This window comes from Eptatretus burgeri, unplaced genomic scaffold, assembly GCF_056783735.1.
Source record: "Eptatretus burgeri isolate ZD-2024b unplaced genomic scaffold, Ebu_testis_v1 Ebu_testis_scaffold_351, whole genome shotgun sequence".
Classification (NCBI taxonomy): Eukaryota; Metazoa; Chordata; class Myxini; order Myxiniformes; family Myxinidae; genus Eptatretus; species Eptatretus burgeri.
In genome coordinates, this window is record NW_028222300.1 from 2,781 (window position 1) to 25,684 (window position 22,904).

At 45.9% G+C, this 22,904-nt stretch overlaps 3 protein-coding genes across 3 annotated transcripts in view; 2 read left to right on the forward strand and 1 right to left on the reverse strand.

The window, feature by feature from the left end:
- Window positions 1-240: 240 nt before the first annotated feature.
- LOC147007278 (cadherin-4-like) lies at window positions 241-4,089 on the reverse strand. Its single transcript, XM_085867436.1, has 3 exons — window positions 4,045-4,089; window positions 1,517-1,747; window positions 241-646 (listed from the first exon to the last, which is right to left on the reverse strand). Exons 1-3 carry the CDS (start codon window positions 4,087-4,089, stop codon window positions 428-430), a joined length of 495 nt encoding a protein of 164 aa, XP_085723562.1. The 3' UTR covers window positions 241-427.
- Window positions 4,090-6,904: 2,815 nt separating this feature from the next.
- On the forward strand, window positions 6,905-12,353 carry LOC147007279 (uncharacterized). The gene is made up of 5 exons (XM_085867438.1): window positions 6,905-7,118; window positions 7,326-7,522; window positions 7,604-7,666; window positions 9,494-9,556; window positions 11,068-12,353. The coding sequence occupies exons 2-5, from the start codon at window positions 7,372-7,374 to the stop codon at window positions 12,282-12,284; spliced, it is 1,494 nt and encodes a 497-aa protein (XP_085723564.1). The 5' UTR covers window positions 6,905-7,118; window positions 7,326-7,371; the 3' UTR covers window positions 12,285-12,353.
- A 4,238-nt stretch (window positions 12,354-16,591) lies between these two features.
- The window catches only part of LOC147007280 (uncharacterized), a 29,059-nt gene continuing 22,746 nt past the window's right edge, over window positions 16,592-22,904 (forward strand). The window contains 2 exon segments of the mRNA XM_085867437.1: window positions 16,592-18,246; window positions 18,321-18,383. Of these exon segments, the coding sequence (XP_085723563.1) occupies window positions 18,096-18,246; window positions 18,321-18,383 (214 nt within the window). The 5' untranslated portion in view covers window positions 16,592-18,095.

Here is a 22,904-nt window from a genome sequence, read left to right on the forward strand (position 1 = left end):
GGGTTTCGCCATGATTCCGGGCTGCCCTACACCATCTCATAGCGCGGCCCAGCGCAGAGCACCCGTCCTAAAGCGATCCTCCAACCCAAGCTTCCGAGTAGCCGGATTACAGGTGCACGCCACTACGCCCGGTCCTATAGGATATATATTTATTTATTTATATATATATGCAATTTCAGTACTTTTGTGTGTCATGGGACCTTTAAATTAAAGGGGTCCGTCATCAATGTGTGTCGTCCCTCCGATGGACGTTAAACTGGGCGTCCCGCCTTCCAACATTAGTCGTTACATGTTAAAGATCCCCGCAGTGTCCGTCGTGAAGAGTGGGCGAGCTATCGCCGGCACCGTGAACAAATCTTCCTGCACGGACCTACAAGGGGGCACCACATCAGCTGCAAAGCCACGCCTTTGTTCATTTGTTCATTCATCACCAGACACTCACCTTCATTTCATCAACAAGCACGCCAAGGTACACACCTGGTGATGACCTTTCCTCCACGAAGCCCTTGAACTCGGGCTGTGTGAACTGGGGATGGTTGTCATTGATGTCCAGCACGCGGATGGTGATCTCTGCGGGAGATTCCACTGGGATTCCCTTCATGTTCACTGCGTGCAGCTCGAGCTGGACAAAACAAACAAACGTCCACTGTGTGTGTTACACCTGGTTAGCCCGTCCGCTCACGCAGTCGGTGCGTGTCCAGGCCGCAACTATTGTTTTTTACCATTTGAGCTTTTATCATCAAATTTTCAACAAACCTTCATTATGGGAATATGTATTCGAAGCACTAATTAATAAATGTTACATTTTTTTTGAGCTGTTGTGTTTTGTCGAGTTCATTTCGAGTATGAAGCGGACACGTGGTAAAATGGGAGTGTACCAAAAGTTTGACCACACTCGAACGCAAGGAGTGAGGGAATGAAGGAAGAGTAAAAGAGAGAGTGCAGGGGAGGAAACACAGGAACACCATTATAATGATGTACCTGTGACCCCCTCCCCCCACCACCCAAAACTTCTCTCCTCCCCACTCCACATTCCCACTACTAATCCCCCCTCCCCCCTCGTGAAATTGAGCAGGTAAACCAATGGATTTCATGAATGCGGTGTTGATACAGCAAAGAAACGATGGACCAAATGGCCTCCTCCTGCGTCCAGTTTCCTTGTACTTCTTCATAAAAGTGTAGCATGACGGAGAGGCAATATCACGGATATGGATGGGGGATCACGTGGGATGGTGGTTGCACCGCCTGCTTTAAGCCTTGGATGGGAAAAGTTTGGTTGAACCGTCTCCAGAAGGCAGTTCAACAATGAGGACAAAAAAAACCAGAACAAGAGTATATGTGAGCAGTACTCCTGGATTTTGGGAGTTTGAACATGAGGGGGATGACTGGAACAACACGTACATCATGGAGGATCGGAAGGCCAAGAGAGCTGGACCGGAAGAGAGGAGGTAAAAAAACAGTGTAAACACCTCATCCAACAAGGCTCCCAATGAGCCCTCCGACCTCAACCCCATGCCACTGTATGACTTGTCAATGTGAGCGACTCCACCTTCATCATCGAGAAGACCTGCGATCTCAACAGCCTTCCCAACTTCACCTTGTATTGTGGAATTGTCTCCCGATCCACCTGACGCATCGCAAAGAGTATTCCTGTTTCCGGGTCAATAGTGAATACCCCTTTGGGGTTCTGATCAGCACCAGGACCAGTGATGCTGTACCTCACTTCTTCAGAGACATCAGATCTGATCTGCAAGGGGCACAGAATCAGCACAAATTAATCAAGAGTCACAGGACAGAATACTTCAACACATCATTAAACCAGAAGAGCACTCAGTACAGCGCGTGCAGTACCTATGTCAGGCTGAACCGTTGATGTTTTGTATCCCACTGATAGGTTGGATCCTGAATTCGGATCTTAACCAAAATCGAATCGGATTGTTCTTGTCACCGAACCAACTCATCCACCAATTTTCGTCATAATCCTTCAAAAACATTTTGAATTCTCATCTCTGGATCCGGATCTTCACCAAAATCAAATCAACTCTTCCTTATCATATACCCATCCTGTCCACCAAGTTTGGTCCGAATCCGTCCATAACCTTTTGAAATACTGTGCTCAAAGACAAGCAAACAGACAGGGGTGAAAACATAACGTCTGTCCAACTTCAGTGGTGGAGGTATCTACTTGCTGAGTGACATAACTCCTGCCCCTATCACTGTCTACTCCACTGAATAATTCATCTTCACTTATTTTATCTCGACCCTTCATCATCTTAAACATCTCCATCATATCTACTCATAACCGCCTCCTTTCTCGTGAATAAAGCCCCGTCTCCTTCAGCCGCTCCACATAGCTGAGTCTCGTTCAGCCCGGAATCAATCTAGTAGCCCTGCACTGAACCCTCTCTCTGGCATCTATGTCCTTCCTGAGTTGTGGTGACCAGAACTGCACACAACATTGTGGACGTGGCCTTCACTAAATTCCTCGACAGTGTTAACACCACCTCTTTTGTTTGCGGGTACCTCCACCACCAAAGGTGGATGGGGGTTGTTTTTACCGCTGTGCGTTTATTTGCTTGTCTGTGAGCAGGATATCTCAAAAAGTTGTGGACGGATTTGCACAAACCTTGTGGACAGGTTGAGTGTGTGACGAGGATGAATTGATTCGATTTTGATGATGATCTGGATTTATACACGGCCTATCAGTGGGATACAAAATGTAAACTGTTCAGCCTGGCGGAGGTATGCGCTCCAGTGAGTGCCATTCGAGTTATAATTATAATCATTATTTCATTGGGATGTAATTAATACAAATACTTACTTTCTGCATAGATAAACAAACAAAGAACATACATGTCGTACTTAGCACGAGAGTTACAAAATCCATCCGCCCCAAAAAAATTAAAAAATAAATAAATAAAGGTTGCCATGGTTACATCAAATAGTCCATTTCATGAAGATTAAAATTGAAGATGTTCATCAAAGCTCAGGACAATCGGATGAAAGTGCATTTTTTTTCAGAATAAATTTGATAATTTTAGAAGTTTGACCTTGAGTTGACCTTTGCCCTCAAAAATAGTTGCTTTCCCAATTAATTTCTGCATGATGCACTTGCTGTTTTTATCGTCAAGTCGATCGGATAAAAAGGAAATTGACGATTTTTCAGATGAAAATTGATTTTACAAGTTTGACCTTGAGTTGACTTTTGACCTTGTGACCTCAAAAGTAATTGGCTTCCCAAATCAGAGACCGGATATGCGAATCCTGTTCAACTTTCAAGTCAATGGGATGAAAAATGACGATTTTAGAAATCTGACCTCAAGACGACCTTTGACCTCAAACTCGATAGCCTTCTCAGTTTGTGACGACCTCACGAAAGTTTCATTAAGCATCGGTTAAGAATTGTGACCTGTCGGTGATTGACCAACAAACAGACAGAATAACAAAGTCGACCGACCAATATACTTGCAAATCTTCGATTTTGAAAATAACAAACGGACAGATTGTCCCGGATTAGTCCGAATCCGACATGATTGGAAATGCTGAGGTGTTCTGCGTAAAAGGCAACTTGTGAGGACAGCTTTTGCTGAGGCTTCGAGGTTCGAGTAGCATGACATGACAGCTGCCACTCCTACTATACAGTCAAGTGAAACGGACTGGGGGAAAGATTTGTTGTGGGACATGATGCTCTGAGCCAATGGACAAGCTTTTGGTCAGTCTTAGAATGCAGACTTTCTGTTGTCTGGTTTCGGGGTGACCTTGTGTTCCATACGATATATAAGGTGAGCGGTGAGCCATTCGAGGGGAGGAGGACTTGAGATGTGAACCAGAGATTTCCAGATGTGAAAGCGAGCTGTGCGTGGCAGGGCGGGCTGCGTTGGCTGCGAGCGCTCCGTAACAGAGTGCGCACGTTGACCACAGACCCAAGTCGAACCTACTGCATCTTTGCGGAAGCGCGCTCATCCTGCCGGCTGTCGTGAACGCGGATTCATCGGCTTGCTGCGGTGATACGGACGCCACCCTCGGGGGACGCTCGCCACGCACGAGGCTGGCCGGGCACTTTTCACTTCGCGAGCATCCGTGCGCCATCTTGCACCACCCACGCTTGCTTCGAAAATGCAAAACACCGACTTTGACAAACAACGCGTATCCAATGGAAGTGTTGCATTGAAACGCACGAACTTTGGGGAGTTTTACAGTCATTGAGTGTTTCTTTGAAATCATTGTGATGGAATCTTATTAATTGATATTAGCATTTGACAGGTAAACAGGAGTGATTAATAAATTATTCATGTCGTGCGCTCGTTTCACCTGGTAAACAATAGACGGAAGTTTCAAACTTTCTGCCGCGCACCCCTTTGGGGAGTCGGGGGCACTCGCTCTGACGCACGGAGGGGGAACGTGGCAAGACAAACAAACAGACAGACCCAGCTTTGAGGGAAAGTAACGAAGATCCTCAATGTCGAAGAGTTTACGTCTCCACGTGGACAGAAAAGAGGTGAACGAGTGAAAGCTCTCACTTCCTGTGCCAGTGACAACATATTTGTCCCAAATCACACAATACAAAGTTTTAATAAGCTGGGTCACTGTGGACTGTGTGATAACACGCATTGCTTCCTTCTTTCCACCATCCGATGGAAACGCGGTACTTACGCGGGACAGGTACTTGGGGAAATGAGTGTTGGCCTTCTGCGATCACGTCGAGTAACGGGGAAGAGAAACACTTTCGTCTAAAAATTGTCATATCTGGATGAGAATAAAAATTCTCATGTTTCGTTCTGGAGATGACGTCAACGGTCACGTGACCTGAGGTTCACTGAACTCCACTTTTTTTGAGGGGAGGGGCATAGCAAGTTGTGAAAATTACTAGAAATGTTCAACACCCTAAAAACAACAAAGGTTTAAAAGTGTGTAAACACCTTATCGTGCACGTGAACCCCCTACACAACCAGGTGTTCCAAAAGATCTGATCTGGTGTGGTTTAGGAGAGTTAACATCAACACCTCCAATCAAAAACAGATGAATCGAGGAAATCCACCCACGTGCCAATCACAAAAAACACTTTGGAATTAAATTCATAGAAATAATCAATGATGATGATGATGATGATGATGATGATGATGATGATGATGATGATGATGATATTTCCATTACAACATAAAGAAAAAAAAAACAATGGTGTTTATTACTTTTTAAATTTAATTTCGTTTCTTATTTAACGAGTTCACCCACTCCCGTCGTGATATTATCCTGTCTGGGGTATATAGATTCCAGTAGATCTCGGCTCGGATCCGTCAGTCTGTGGGGGAAGCGATGAGCATGTGATGCCCGAAGAACGTCGGGTTTCCTCCCTTTCAGTTTCGTGTTAAACGGCAGGAGCGACTGTTGAAACAAGTAATCACATGTGATTTATTTTTGATGACGTCATAGGTGGCTTCTGAATGACATCATAATTACATACGTCAAACGCTTTATCTGATCAGCATGAAAATTTTTGAGGGTCATCTCGCGCTAAATTGTATGGACGGGGGGGGGGGGGAGAATTTGATGACGTCATCGGTCACGTGGTTTGCTAGCCTTTTAAAAATATTTTTAACTGCAAAACCTTCAAAAATCTCCGAAACGGCTGAACAGATCGAGACCAAACTTTACAGGTATGAGCGCCTATCCATGAGGAACAAAAGGTTCTCCACTTATGACGTCATAGGTCACCTGCTTTAGCAGCTATGATTTTCTTTTGGAAGAACAAACCTTTAAAAACCTTCTTTTCCAGAACAGCTTGACAGATCGAGGGGAAACTTCACCTACATGTTCCTCAAGCCTTGATGATACCAGGGTGCTCACGAATATTTCATAGGTCACATGGTCTGGCAGCCATGTTGAATTGCACAAAAACCTTAAAAAAAATTATTTCTCTTGAATCCCTCGCTTCATCAACCGACATGGAACGTCACAGTTATGATGTAGTAGTCATGGAGAAGATATATATTGTTGCGGTTCTCGGAACCGCATGCACACAACAGAGAGTTGTCCCGAGTCAGTTATGCCATTAATATACGTGCAGACAGACTCCTTCCTTTTGTGTAGTGGGAGGACAAGGGAGTGTGTTGCGATGGGTTATTAGGTTTATTAAATCATTTTCCCTCCATTCCACTTCCCACTCTTCCTATTTTCACTCCTGAGGTAAATCTGCCTCGCTTGCCCCCTCGTCTCGTCTCGTCCACCATAACCATGCACCAGCCTCGACCCGAAACCAGACATGTGCAGCGAGTCACGCAGTAAGGTGGGCGGGCTGCACAAGCGTCCACCCGAGGCCCGGCCCAGGCAAGCGGACCACGTGAGGGATCGGAGCCAGTCGAAGCGCCCGACTCGGGTGATGACATCATATTCGACATGGCCCCCTCCCCCGAGCTTCGGGCCCGACAAAAGACGGAGAAGTCCCTCCTAAGAGAATTGAGAGTGGGTCTGTGTTTCAAGCTGTGTCTCCTGTCCTTGACTCCGCCCACTTCTCGCCTTGACGGCCCGCCTCCTGTTCCTCGGCTCCGCCCACACGACGTCGAACCGCCTCCTGTCCTCGACTCCGCCCACTTCTCGCCTTGACGGCCCGCCTCCTGTTCCTCGGCTCCGCCCACACGATGTCGAACCGCCTCCTGTTCCTCGGCTCTGCCCGAATGACGTCGAACCGCCTCCTGTCCTCGACTCCGCCCACTTCTCGCCTTGACGGCCCGCCTCCTGTTCCTCGGCTCCGCCCACACGACGTCGAACCGCCTCCTGTCCTCGACTCCGCCCACTTCTCGCCTTGACGGCCCGCCTCCTGTTCCTCGGCTCCGCCCACACGACGTCGAACCGCCTCCTGTCCTCGACTCCGCCCACTTCTCGCCTTGACGGCCCGCCTCCTGTTCCTCGGCTCCGCCCACACGACGTCGAACCGCCTCCTGTTCCTCGGCTGCGCCCACACGATGTCGAACCGCCTCCTGCCTCTCGACTCCACCTACCTGGTCCTGCCTCCTGCTCCACCCTCGCCCTCTGGACTCCTCCCTTCCCTCTGGAATTACGACGGTGTTGTTTCCACCACGTGACCAGAGGCCGGATCTCGAATTGATATTCTTGTGATTCAGGTTTTGGCTTCTGAGTTTTAATATTAATCTCATCATTTTATTCAGAATTTTAACGTTGTGGTCGTTTTTCTCGTGACACGATCAATTAATTAGTTTTCCTCATTGTTTCGTCGGTCACGTGACTGGGTCGGGGCGAATCAGCCCCCGAGAAACCGCGATTCGATGATTTTCGTGATCACGTGGTTTTATTTTGCCCGAATATTTCAGCCTCTCCAGTCACGTGTTCAGTGTCCTCGAGTGAGGACGATGCGCGATGATCCGAGATCTCTCTGTGGAAGATCACAAAGCGAACACCCCGGGATCCACGAACGGCTTCCATGGAGGACACACGGTCGATCCGAGAGTCCGTCCCTCACACAGCGGGTCCATGGTCGGTTCACCCGAGGACGAGGAGCCCGGACCCGGTACGTGACGTTCACTCCGAACCGACATCTTGTTCTTCCTGAAAGTTTCGTTTTTATTTCACGGATTTGTTTGTGTTTCAGATCCCGTTGTGAAAGTGAAGGTCGAGTCCGAGTTCGTCGATGATTCGTTCCCTCCGTACGAAGGTTGGAACCACAAACTCATTCTTCATGTTAACAAAGTAGTTTATCTTTTATAATGATAATTATAATAACAACAAGGAGGTGTCTGTGATCCCCAAATGTTTGTGTAGACCGCCGTTCGACCTTGACCATCAACATTCAGGGTTAAAGTGTAAATTAATAAAAAATAGATTAACTAACACAAACAGAGAACCGGACAGTTTGTAAGAAGTTTGTTTATGATGATTTGTAAAGAGAACGTGTACACAAGCGGTGTGACGATGTACAAATCCTTAGGTCACGTACATAAACCGCCTCCTCGTCAGTCACTTGTCACAGGTACGAACAGGAGGCACAGTCATTCTGGGAAACAAGAGAAGAGTCGGCGGGTTCACAAGGGTCCAAATACGGGGGGGGGGAGGTGGAATGTGCAATGGAAACTGTTTTGAGAGTTGCGAAGGGAGAATGTGTGTGGTGTTCGATTAATTGGTGTGAGTGAGGTGTGACAATCAGTGAGCCCTGAAAAGGACGGTTGGTGCTTTGTGTTGATTGTTCGTGCGTCCAGAGGGAATGAGGTGGAACGGAGACAGTGGAGAAGGTTTGTGTAAGTCAGTGTGTTTGGACGACGTGACCAGGAACTCTCTGCTGGATCTGTCCTTCTACCTGGTGTTGGACTCCACTCATTTGTGCTTGTTCTTCAGACACCAGCCCGTGTGGTCTCTCCATGAACATGTGTACTTTGTTCGGGACTCTGGTTCAGACTTTTCGAAGCCCCGTTCTGCGCTCCACCAGACACGCACCTCTTCTCATTTTTCCCTTCTCTGCACCGCATTTGCACCTCCTCACTCACGTACCGGAGACACCCCTAGTTTCCTCCCTCTTTGCTCCACTGAAGCGACTGGGTTCACGCTGGTCCGTCGGTCGCTCCAGGTATCCTATAGGTCGCAATCACCTCGTGCTGTCTCCATCTTTCTTGCTGTTCTAGTTTCCTCAGGTGTGTGTCTGATGGCGCCTGTCGTGTTATTGTAATATGATTGCGCCTGTCGTGTAAATTTAAGTTAAGAATGTGTAAATTATCTGGATCTGGTGACCTCCGCACTCTGTCCTCTTTTGATCATACTTGCATTTATTTTGCCTCACCTCACGAATCCATGCTTGATCATATTGCTCTTGTATTAAAACCTTTTATTATTGTGCCACATGCCCTTTCCTCGCCATAATTATAAATAAACCTGCTTATATGATAAATGTACCCAGCTCGTTCTGTCTTTTTCCTATTGGTTCAGCGTTGTCCACACACACGTTCTCCTGGAAGTTCTGCACCACGAATTTGCTCTTATTAGCTGGTGCGTACTTGGCAGCTCTGCTCGGCTGGACCTGATACGTTAAGTGAACACAAGTACGTACCGAGGGCACATAATTCGCTTGGTGCGGTCAATCCACCAGAAACGGGAACACGTGAAGTAGTGTAATCCTTTCTAGGATTGGCCTTACCAATCAGCGTTCGTGGTTGCTTCACAACCTGTCTGCACTGGGAGTTGTCTGTGCCCTGCGGCATCAAGAACGGGCATTCGGGAGGGACCCGAGGACTTCCCCTCGTCTCGAGCTTCAAACCCCGGATCCGCAACAATATTTACAGCCAAAGTTGTCTTTTTGGAACACCCTGCAGATCTTTCACCACACATCGTTTTTGGCCTTATTTATATGTATTGGTAAAGGATAAGTTTAAGTTAACCTGGTTAATTTGACTAAAGTTATCTGATTGAATTGGGTGCGGTGACGTGTGTAATTGTAACAATATGTTGATTCAATCATGTTGAAGTCAATTTTTTATGAAGTTTTTTTTTTTAGATCATGTTGTGAAAGTGAAGATCAAGTCTGAGATCTTGGATGAATCGTCCTCTCAAGACAAAGGTGTGAACCTGATGTTTATCATAAACTACCGTGGACCGGCTCGTGACGCTCACCTCTCCACACGTCTTGCAGAGATTGACGGCACAGATTTACTGTCTTGTCATGATTTACACCAATCATCATCCAAACATTTATTTTCTACAAATTTATTTGTAATGTTGGTGATATTTATTATATTTACTTGAAATTTAATTTGTGATATAAGAAGGTCAAAGTGGTCCAAGTGGTCAAGGGTTTAAGCTCTCTCATCTATCTGAAGGATGTAAGGGGTCCAAATCTTGTTAAGATCTGAGGGGTCTTTTGGGTCTTTGGCTTTTGGGTCTTTGGAAGCTTCAGCATATTTTTGGGTCTTCGGGTCTTTTTGGGTCTCTGTGGCTTTTGGGTCTTGGGGTCTTTAGGATCTTCTGGGTCATATGTGAGTACATGTCCATGCACATGTGACATACAGTTTCTTTATAAATCCCAGATACCTGACCTCACCTGTGTTTGGAGCTTTGGTTTGAACCTGCGCTGAAAGAGCATTAAATTAAAGTTTTTAAAATACAGAATTATTCTCACTCAGAGTTCAACGTCATCGTAATCGTCATCGCAAGATATTTTAACCCTCGCCGAGGGAGAGGGTATTGTGTTTGCGTCCGTTCGTTTGTCTGTCAGTCTTTGTTTGTCCGCACAGAACTTTGGTGTCTTGGTCCACAACCGCTTGTCGGATTGAGACAAATTTTCACCACAAGTGCGACTACTCGTGTGGAATGTTGTAATCATAATTATGACGTCATATGTCACGTGGTGTGGCAACCTTGTTCGAAAAACGTTGGACCTCTGTGTCTTTGAGACTGCAAGGAAAAATTGAAACTTGGCACACAGCAAGTACTCCTCATGGGGAATAAGTGTGATTCTTTAATGACGTCATAGGTGCCTTCGTTATGACGTCATGATTGCATTTGTAGAACGCGACATCTGATCAGTATGAAAGTTTTTGAGGGTCATCTCGGGCTAAAATGGAACACAGGAAAAAAAAAAATCGATGACATCATCGGTCACGTGATTCGGCAGCCATATTGTTTAAAAAAAAGAAAAACCTTCAAAAATATTCCTCTCTGAAGTGGCTGAACAGATCGAGGTGAAACTATACTTGTATGACCACCTATCCATGAGGAACAAAAGGTTCACACATATAAAATCATAGGTCACATGGTTTGGCAGCCATATTGGATTTCACGAAAACCTCCAAAAATCTTCTCCAGAACGGCTGGACAGATCGAGGGGAAACTTCACACAAATGTTCTCCAAGCCGTGGGTGTACAAGTTCGTTAAGGAATAATTGATAGGTCACATGACTTAGCAGCCACATTGGATTGAAGAATAATATTAAATAATGCTTTTTTCTGGAACCGCTAAATCAATCGAATGTCGCCCACATTGAATTAACCTGACACTGATGATTTCCCACAATTCCTTGCAGTGAACACATGATGACGTAATTGGTTATGGCACTTCCTTTTTCTTTGCAGAGAAACAAATGAAAACCGTTTCGTTCACCAACTCTGCACAGTTCTTCAACAAAGAAGATCATTTCAATCATCATTCCAAGCAAGTGGAGAACAACAAACGAACTCACACTGGGAAGAAACAGTTCAAGTGTTCAGTGTGTTCGAAGGATTTTAGTTACTCATCAAACTTGAATATCCATAAACGAACTCACACTGGGAAGACACTGCACAAGTGTTCTGTGTGTTCTAAGGATTTTAGTTACTTATCAACCTTGAATATCCATAAACGAACTCACACTGAGGAGAAACTGTACACATGTTCAGTGTGTTCGAAGGATTTTAGTTACTTATCAAACTTGAATAGACACAAACGAACTCACACGGGGAAGACACTGCACAAGTGTTCTGTGTGTTCTAAGGATTTTAGTTACTTATCAACCTTGAATATCCATAAACGAACTCACACTGAGGAGAAACTGTACAAATGTTCTGTGTGTTCGAAGGATTTTAGTTACTTATCAAACTTGAATAGACACAAACGAACTCACACTGGGAAGACACTGCACAAGTGTTCTGTGTGTTCTAAGGATTTTAGTTACTTATCAACCTTGAATATCCATAAACGAACTCACACTGAGGAGAAACTGTACAAATGTTCTGTGTGTTCGAAGGATTTTAGTTACTTATCAAACTTGAATAGACACAAACGAACTCACACTGGGGAGAAACCGTACAAATGTTCTGTGTGTTCGAAGGATTTTCGTTACTTATCAACCTTGAAATCCCACAAACGAACTCACACTGGGGAGAAACCTTACACGTGTTCTGTGTGTTTCAAGGATTTTAGTTACTTATCGACCTTGAAATCCCACAAACGAACTCACACTGGGGAGAAACCTTACACTTGTTCTGTGTGTTCAAAGGATTTTCGTGACTTATCAACCTTCAATAGACACAAACGAACTCATACTGGAGAGAAACCGTACAAGTGTTCTGTGTGTTCGAGGGATTTTAATCATTCATCTTCCTTGTATAAACACAAACGAACTCACACTGGGGAGAAACCTTACAAGTGTTCTGTGTGTTCGAAGGGTTTTAGTCATTCATCATACTTGAATATCCATAAACGAACTCACACTGGGGAGAAACCTTACAAATGTTCTGTGTGTTTTAAGGATTTTAATCATTCATCATCCTTGAATAGACACAAACGAACTCACACTGGGGAGAAACCGTAAAGTGTTCTGTGTGTTGTAAGTTTTTTTTTCGTGAGTTGTCATCCTTGAATAAACATAAACAAACTCCCACTGGTGAGAACAGTTTTGTTGTGGATACCCCCCCTCCCCCATGTGAGTGATTCCGAGCGATGTCTAGTTATTAACCAAACTAGTGAGGAGAAAACGAGCAGGCAGAAACACTACCCTGGCATGTACCTTTTTGGTACCACTCCTCTGAGTGTCATCGTTAACCCCTATCAAGCAGCCGAGGTCCTACGGCCTCTTGTGGAAAGCAAAATAGCTGGCTGCAACAAAAATATGCCACCTCCTCTCCTCTATCTCCCCCACCTTCCGGTGTCTGTGATCTGTTCCCCCTATATTTCCACAGGGAGCTCAAGGTCCACCAAGAACCCCCTACTGGTGAAACTGCCAAAATCACGAATCACTGCTCATCTTCACTCTTTCTTTCCACTTTTTTCTCGCCTTTGGAACAAACTTCCAACACTCTCTTCAATCCTACTCCTCTCTCCAGGCCTTTAAAACAGCTGCTCACCACCATCTCTGATCTTCCCCATCCAAAATCTTGATTTTTACTTCCCCCGTTAATCCACCCCAAACCTACTTCCTTCAAATTCCCTGGTTTCCTTCCTGAAAGTCCCTGTAGTACCATCTTGTTTACCCCGTGTACCCTGCCCCATCCCCCTCCCTTCCACGGATCTCCTGTTGTCTTTGTTCCCCACTATTTTGTGCTTCCCTCTGTCGAAACATTTTATCATGATGGGTTTGTGGGTGATAAAATAAATAAATTGATGATGATTAAAACTTGGTATTAAAATGAAAATGTTAAACCTGAAGTAAAATATACTCAAATATGATATGATTCTTTTAAAGTATGTATCCATTTGGAATTAACATAATTTTATTTCTCCTCTGCATGGAAAGATCACCTGTGTAGTAAATGTGTAAACAGATTGAACTTTGCCAGCAAGTTGAATATAAAGAAGAATTGCCTGTCATTTTAAAAGCTATCTAAAGGAATTTTTAAAACAGACACAAACAAGTTGGAATGTGGATTTGTGAAGGTGTCCAGATGGATTCACGAAGTTCTGGTCTCTTCAAGATAATATTGTTGCGGGGCCGGGTATCGGTGGCGAGCACGACCGCGAGAGGGAGCAGTAGAGTCGGCTCCACTGAACACACCGGAATTGAGGTCGTACCTTTTGGATAAGTCCGAAAGGCACGGGTCCCTCACTGGACCATGAATCGCCAATAATTAGACCACGTGGGGTAGGGTCAATTGCCAAACTTCACCCCTCGACGGACCTCGCGCAGAACGAGCCGTTACCGAGCCCGAACCGTGTGTAACCTGAGCGGAGATTACAAAGGCCCGTCGGACCAAATGAACATTTTACGGCCTCGCTATTTCTCAATACACACCGTGCCAAGCCAATGAAAGAAACACAGAAACGAGCTGGAACATTTAACAAAAGGGATATTTATTTATAATGGGGCAGGGGAGCACACAAGAAGGCAGAGTTAACCGAATACGAAAGGAATAGCAATTTATGTACAAGCACTTATGCAGTTTTAATGAATAGACTGGCGCCACAATCACACACGTACACCCAAAAAGAAACGGACCCGTCAGGTCTTTATTGGAGGCCTCCTGCTCGAGGAAAGGCGAGCTGGAGGTCAGAGGCTATTCTTGGGCCTTCCCGCCTCGTGCGGTTTTCGACGATCCGGTGTGGCAGGACTCGAACCCGCCACCCAATGCCGCTCCAAGCCTAGGCAGGCGATCCTCGCGGGACACGCTTGCAGGCACACAGGCCACAAGAGAAGACGCTCTGTTGGTGGGACCCCAGGAAGGCAACGACTGGCATCAGAAGACCACCAGACGTCCGAAGACCAGAAGACAATTCTCAACAACTCTCAACCGCTCTACTCTCTGGCCCACGCGTGCTTCTCTTATCCCCCACTCGCACTCCCTCATTGGGCCGAGAGAACGCTCTATGCCCACCTTGACAAGACCCACCCCCATCAACAACACTCTGCAGACATGCACACAATCATCCATCAATGCTCAAACTTGCAAAAAGTCCTGCCAACATCCTTCGACCCACCCCTCTCTCTCTATCGAGTGCAGCCTGTGGCTGCTGGTTGCATCATTGGGTGGGACGCAGCTGTGCCGCTGATGCAGTGTCCCCCTTACCAGTACACTGGTACTCATTTTGCCGACCTCGGAAGGATGACAGGCTGAGTCAACCTCCTGGTGTATATTAATTCAGCGGCCAACGGGACTTGAACTCAGGACCCTGGGATCCTAAACTGCCACCCGAACCACGAAGCCAACACCAGGCTTTTTCCTCTACCCCTCAATCTCCATAACTTCCAGGTTCCTATCTAATTCCAATTTAAACCCATCGACTGTTTCTGTCACCAATTCCTTTCCAGGGAGACCGTTCCATGCATTAACTCCTCTTTGAGTGAAAGACCCCCTACCTCACTACCTTCTTAACTCAACTCTTCTTTACTCTCAAGCAATGCCCCTGGTGCGATCACTGTTTCTACTCTGCTGAATAATTCTTCTGCACTTATTTTGTCGATGCCCTTCAATACCTTAAACATCTCAATCATATCGCCTCGTAACCTCTTTCTTTCTATTGCATAAAGCCCTGTGTCCTTCAACCGCTCCTCAGCTGAGTCGAGTGAGGCCCGGAATCAATCTGTTCGCCCTGCGTTGAACCCTTCGACATGGCAGCGATGTCCTTCCTGAGTTGTGGTGCTCAAGGTTAAATTACATTCTTGCTCAGGTACACTTGCTCAGGTTAAATTACATTCTCGAATCTTTTGCCCAATCTATGAGAGTATCAACACTTCCCTGAATCTGATCACCACCCCCTCTGCTATCCACCTTCCCTCCAAGCTTTGTGTCATCTGCAAATTTGGAAAATCTCTTCACCCCTCTCTCCAAATCATTGATGTAAATAATTAATAGTAATGGTCCGAGTCCTCATCCCTGAGTACATATAAAGTTGACAACATTAAGAGAAGAAAGAGAGGTGGGATGGAAGGGATCCATGGTGTTGGGGAAGGAAGTGACTGAAGGGGAGAGTCTGATGGGGGGGGGGTGGGGGTTCCTCCTCCAAATGGTAGGGGAATGTTGATTTAACCTGAAGTTTGTACATTCTAAAACATTCTTGTGTGCAAAATGAAAGCAGTCTAATCATCTTCTTCATTTATTGATGTAATTTTTCAGTTTTTAACACGTAACTCCTGAATATGTTTTGAACTTTACATTGTATAACACACAAGGAGTGTTGAGATGGGTGGGGTGGGGGGTACCCCACGCTGCCTGTGAGAAAAGTACACAGCTACATGATATTATTTACGAGAAGGATATTATATTGTTACGAATTTGGAATTCGATTGCACACAACATACAGGTTCCTTTAGTCAGCTATGTCGATAAGCGCTTGTTCCCGAGATAGCTCACCTTTGTTTAAACATGTTTAGAAATCACATTGTTTAATGTTTAGAAATCGATTTGATGCACTGCGGAACAATTTAATAGTTAAAGAGCGATCCCAACACAATGGAGACGTCCCTCCCCCTCTTCTACGAAGAGGAAGAAGAGCCCTTTCGTCCCGTGATTCATGACGTCAACAACTCCCTCCCACCCATGATTGAGCGGGGGCATGAGTCACGTCGGGCGTGGGGGAGGGGGGAGAAGGATAAAGAGGAGAAACCTTTTTCTTTGTTCGGGTTCGTTTGGGTGGTTCAGTAGAGCTTCGGTTTCTGCTTGAGTGGTTGTTCAGCAGAGCTTCGGCCATTGCTTGGCTCGGGTGGAGACTCTTTGGAGAGCTGCTTTGTTTGGAAGAGAGTTGAGCTGGTTGCTCGACTCGAGCTGCGAGTGGTGGCTTCTTCTTCTTCTTGGTTCGTGGAGCTCTTTGTTCTCCGTTTGGTTCCCGGCTTGGTGCGACTCGTCGGCCTCTTCTTGGAGGTGGTTCCTCGGGGAAGCGACGCATCGAGGGGAAGGATCGGCGCCTCGTCTCACCAGCACGTGTTGAGAAGCGCGGGAGGATTCACGGGAGCTTGGGAAGGATCGCGGCTCACGGTGATTGGATCGAGCTCGCTCTCGCTGGAGCCCGGGTCCAAACAACTTGAAGACCACACGAGGTGGAGAGGTTCGAGATAGGCTCTGGGTTTCAGCTCACCTGTCCTCCGAGCTGGAGCCCGTTATTAAAGGCCTCTGCCACCATTTATTGGGTGTGTGTGTGTGTGTGTGTGCGCGCGCGCGTACATGTGTTCGTGGGCCCGTATCGAATAAGTAGTAAAAACTGTTAAGTGATCGTGTAGAACGGTTGTAGTTCTCCTGTCATGCGTGTTGGCCTTGTATAATTGCATACGTGCATGCCTGCTTACGTACTTTATTACAATAAATGTCCTTGTGTGAATGTAAACCTGTTCGTTGCGTCCTCTTCCCTTAATTGAGCTGCCATCTTGCTCTCGGAACATAGTTGGTTTTAAATAGCCGGTAAAGTGATCGGGTCCAACGGGACTGCGCAATAATACACCGCTCGGTTATCCCAAAAGGAAGCGAGCTGCTTAAGCGGCTCGTTTCCAAGCGGTCCTGTTGAGGTACAATCTCTCGGTAATCGACCCGCGCGATTAATTAGGTATATCGACAATTCGGTGATTGACCCTGAAGCGCGGATAGAGTACGGAGAAGGTTGTGGTGTGCTTAAAAACACACCCGTGGCTGGTTTTCGGCGATTGACCCTGTAGCGCGGGTAGAGCGTGGACAAGGTTGTGGTGTGGTTAAAAACACACCCGTGGCTGGTTTTCGAAGTTGATCCGGAAAGCCGCGACTGGATTGTCCGTTCGGTGGGCGAAGTGACCTCTATGGGTTAGACGCGGTCATTCGCACGCCAGCAGGCGCAAATCTACAATATTTATAAGGTTTCAGGATGTTTTGGACATTGAAAGGCTATGAATAAAGTTATTGGCCTCGTCATGGTTAACTTTTGCCTGCGAACTTTGGTCTCAAAACGGCCTTCAAGCCAACATCTCGGAGCTCACAACCTTTCCCCGAAAACATTAAGAAACGTAGAATAACAAAAAATTGCCTAAAATAACAAAACATATTTTAAATAACATAAAAAACATGACTTTAGTTTTGTTTTGTTGTTGATGAAGTGACCTGGAGCCTAATGTAACTTGGATGTTAGGCCTATGTTTGTTTTCCGATCCAACCCTGTGTCGGGCCTCATAATATGCATTGATCGCCTCCTTGCAATTGCCAAGGAGCTCCAAGGAAATTTTCCGGAATTCGATTGAGTCATAGAAACAGTAATTTACTTCAAAATCCATTAAAATATTAGACAGAAGTTGAAATATATTTGAAGAAATATATTTTGCAAAATCGGCCGGGCCCGGTTCAACGTTGTGTGTTACGACAGTTCACCTCTTTTGGGGGAGACAAGATGGCGGAAAGTGCACTTCCGGTGGCTTCACGCACGAGCCGTCGTGACCAATCCAAGCTATTGAGATCAGTGGGATGGATCTCCACTTAATATTATTGTTGTTCAGGTTGGCTTCTGAGTTTTAATATTAATGTCATCATTATTCAGAGTTTTAATGCTTTAGTCGTTTTTTTCGAGGAACACGATCAATTGATGAGTTTTCCTGCTTCGTCGGTCACGTGGTCTGGCGACGCGAATCTGCCGCTGAGAAACCGTGATTCTGTCGTGATCACGTGATTTACTTTCTCCACAACACTTCGGGCCCTCGACTGGTGTTCCTCACAGTCTCCTGTAGTCACGGCGATGCACGATGGTCCGAGATCTCTCCGGCGAAGATCACAAACCGAACACCCTGGGATCCACGAACGGCTTCGATGGAGGAAACAAGATCGGTCCGGGAGGTTCTCCCTCAGACCGCGGGTCCACGGTCGGTTCACCCGAGGATAAGGAGTCCGGACGCGGTAAGTGACGTCACAAAGTTCCGAGATCTTGTGGTTCGTGAAAGTTTAGTTTGAATGGGTTGTTCGTGTTTCAGATGGTGTTGTGAAGGTGAAGCTCGAGTCCGAGTTCGTGGATGATTCGTTCCCTCCATACGAAGGTTTGAACCACAAATTCATTCCCTCATTCATTCCTGATGAAACTCATTCTCCCCACCACCGAAGGTGAAGGATCACGATATCTCACAAAGTTGTGGCCGGATTCGGATGAATCTTAGTGGACACGTTGGTTGGGTTTGTGCAGTAAATACCTGCCGTTGATAATTGAATCACCTTGTTGTCCTTTTTATACGCCCGAATATATAAATATATATAGATATATATTGTTACGGAAATGGCCCTCATTGGGCTACTAAATATAGGATTAGCTCAGATCCCCCATTAAATGCATGTTTAGCAAGGTTGTGTGGTAAAATGGACGTTACATGTGTGTTGGGAGGTGTAGGATGCATGTTTTATTGTTCGTACAGTTGTGGTGTGCCAAGGGTTCCCTCTTCTTCCAACCCCATCCCGGACGAGGCCCCGCCCAGTCGGCTGAGAGGGTGTGGCCAAAAAGAGGAAGTGAAACGAAGGGGAGGAGTTTGTCGGCTTCCCTGAGGGAGGCGTGCTCGGGGTTGAAGCGAGCGAACGAAAGAGAAACTGGAAAGAAAAGGGGTTCAGTTTGGGGAAACGGTCGCTCTCGAGGCGTGCTCGTGTTTTTCGAAGCGAGCGAACGAAGGAGGGACAGTGTGGAAACAGTCGCTTTCGAGGCGTGCTCTTGTTTCAAAGCGAGCGAACGAAAGAGGGACAGTGTTGGATCTTTGGCAGAAAGAGAGGCTGCCTGCACGTCAAGTCTGTCATTTCAGGCAGTGGGAGAGGCGGCCTGCGTGTCGAGTCGGCGATCGACTCTTATGAGGAGGTGATTCTCCAGTGAGAAGAACGGCAGCCGGCTTTGAGAGGCGAGCGTGGAAAAGGAAAGAAAAGGTGATTCTACAGAGAAAGAAACTGAGACGACGGAGTTGAGAAGTCGGGCTTCGAGGCGGGAAGGCAAGAGAGGAAACAACGGAGCCTCTGACGTCCTTGCTGACGTCACGGCTCAACACGTTTGCCGATCCACTTGCCAGAGCCCGGCACCTCGATTTGGGCCTTGTCTGGTGAACAGGCCAGGCCTGGATTTGTGTGCTGGAACTTGGGAGAGATCGGCTGACAAGCCCTTTTCTTCTGACAAGGTCTCCACCTTGTCAAACTTCTGACAAGGTCTCCACCTTTGACCTTGCTGTCAAACCTCGACAAAGATTCTGCAACCGGTCCAGATGGCATCAGCCCACGTGTCGTAAAACCTGCTCCTCTGCTCTTGCTCACCCTCTCTCTGTTCTATTCACCCTCTCATTTGCTCAACGTCATCTGCCATCTGCTTGGAAATCAGCAAACATTACTGCCCTGCATAAAAAAGGTGCAAAAACAGATCCCTGCAACTACAGACCAATCAGCCTTCTCCCAATCATCAGCAAGGTTATGAAATCCATCATCGCTTCAGACATTAAATCCTTCCTCTTCTCCAATGGCTTGATTTCCGATCATCAATTTAGTTTCAGACCAGGTCACTCTACGCTGGATATTTTGCTTCTTCTCTCCCAACAATGGATGGAGGTCCTCAATGCCGGTTATGAAATCAGACCCATGTCCCGAGACATATCGCGTGCTTTTGACACGGTCCTGCACCCTTCCCTGCTCACCAAACTCTCTTCCTATGATATCCAAGGCCATCTCCACTCGTGGCTCACAGACTTCCTCCCTTGTCGCAGTCAACGTGTGGCCATCAATGGAGTTCTTTCATCCCCTCTTCCTGTCCAGGCTGGAGTTCCTCAAGGCAGCGTTCTGGGCCCTGTTCTTTTTCTGGTTTTCATCAATGATCTCTCCTACTCTCCGGAAAATACTCTTTATCTCTTTGCTGATGACTCCACCCTCTGCCTCATCCCTCAGATCTGTCATCCCTCTCAGACCGGAAAGCAGCAGCTTCTTCACTCTCTGCAGATCTCGGTAAAATCACAAACTTGTCCAACACGTAGAACCTGTCTTTCAATCCCGATAAATCTCACACTCTCACGATGTCTCTCACGGACCCAACGCGTGGGGGTTGGGGTTTGGAGTGGGGTGGGGTGGGTGCATGTTCAAACGTTATTGAGTTTTACAGGGGGTTGGGGGGTGTTTCCAGAGCCATGATGTGATGACCTTTTTCATCACAAATGAAAATGACCTGTTAAATTTGGACGTTTCTGGGTGAGCTTTCCCGTAACCTTCAATGAGGTTCTGATGGAGCTTTTCTCTGTTAGCCAAGACTTTGCCAAGAGATCTCACTGTAAGCTGGTCGATGGAAGAAAAAAAAGTGATGCCACCTCCCTGAGAAGATGAGGAAGATGCCACCTCCCTGAGAAGATGAGGAAGAGGGAGGAAGAAGAGTCTGCAGCAGGAAAATCGGTTGTCCATCTCTTGATGTCAAAGGAAAATGTGTTTTAATTTGTGACCTCACTGCTTTGAGCTCCGAAAGTTAATTCACGACGAAACTTTCGACGTTCATATTTTTAACCACAATGCACCGAAATATGCGTTAAAAAACGGTCATGAGGAGGTCATTTGGCCCACTGTTTCCGTTTTGAACTCCAGAGTTAATTTATTCACGACAGCTTCACTCCTTCACACCCTGCAGACCCCATTCGACCCTTTAATACCCATTTAGACCCTGTTGAGGTTTGTCAGACCCCTTTGCACCCAATTAGACCCTTTTGATATGTACAGACCTTCTTCGACCCTCACAACACTTTTCAGACCGACAGACCTCTGAAGACTCTTTGGACAATTTCAGACCATTTGGACACCTCAGGCCCCTTTTGCTTTTTCGCCCTTCGACCCCTTTCCACTTGAAACCTGACTACGTCGATTAATTACATACTATTGAAATGTTAGTACGTCTGAATTACCATTGAATCCTGAGTATGTCTGTCATTTACATACATTTGAAATGTGAGTCGATCTGTTGGTTGATTGTGTGGTATTAGACCGTTTGTCTATTGATTACTTGCTGATGGAACGTTTGACGATAAATTACGTTCCAGTTATTGGTTGGAACATCTTAATTACGAATAATTACCAATTGAATTGGATTAATCATAGAACACACCAGCTCACAAAACACCACGTAAAATAAGTCCTCTCCAGGGACTGCAATCTCTGATTACCCTCTCTTGTCGATCCTCCCCCGATACTCCTGTAGGAGAGGGGAGGCTTATTCCTGTTGTTGGGGTTGTTTCTGCAATTCGTGCCCCCAATTTTTTGCAATTTATTTTCTGAAACTACACATACGATTTTGATGAAACTTGACCACAACCTTCATCACCCTGGATGTACCAAAGTGTGTTCACGGCAAAAAATCGAGGTCTGAGGGGATCTACGAAGGGTCTTCGGGTGGGTTTCCCCCCAAAATATGTATTTGCTTCCTTCTCCGAAACTCCACACACTTTCAATGAAACTTGACCAGAACCTTGATCATGCGTCATTTACCAAAGTTTATTCACGACATTAAGAAATATCGGGATCTCGAGGGGTCTACGGGTTGGGGGGGGGGGTTCTGATGATGCATTTTCAGATGCTGTCCAGTTAGTTTTGTGTTTCATTGTCTTCACAGAAAAAGAAATGAAAATCATTTCTTTTACCAACTCTGCCCAGTTCGACCAGGAAGGTCATTTCAATCTGCAAATACCTTATTCTCAGGACAATGACATATCGAGCAGAGTCTCTTCCAACAACTACAGAAGCTGTTTAAAGGTGATCAAGCAGATCCAAGGAAACGGGGAAGTCCACAAGTGTTTCGTGTGTAACAAGGCATTTACCACTTCATCAACTTTACATCAACATAAACTATTACATTCTGGGGGTAAATCCTACCAGTGTTCTGTGAATGACAAGGCATTTTCTCAATCATCACATTTAAATCAACATGAACAAGTCCATTTCGGGGATAAACCCTACAAGTGTTCTGTGTGTTACAAGACGTTTTCTCAATCAACAAATTTACAAAAACATAAACGAGTACATTCTGGGGATAAACCCAACAAGTGTTCTGTTTGTAACAAGGAGTTTTCTCAATCAACAAATTTACAAAAACATAAACGAGTACATTCTGGGGATAAACCCAACAAGTGTTCTGTGTGTAACAAGGCATTTACTGATTCATCATCTTTACATAACCATGAACGAGTACATTCCGGGGATAAACCCTACAAGTGTTCTGTGTGTAACAAGTCGTTTTCTCACTCATCAAATTTACAAAAACATAAACGAATACATTCTGGGGATAAACCCTACAAGTGTTCTGTGTGTAACAAGGCATTTCCTGATTCATCATCTTTACAAAAACATGAACGAGTACATTCCGGAGATAAACCCTACAAGTGTTCTGTGTGTAACAAGGCATTTGCTGATTCATCATCTTTACACAAACATGAACGAGTTCATTCCGGGGATAAACCCTACAAGTGTTCTTTGTGCAACAAGGCATTTGCTGATTCATCATCTTTACATCAACATGAACGAGTACATTCTGGGGATAAACCCTACAAGTGTTCTGTGTGTAACAAGGCATTTTT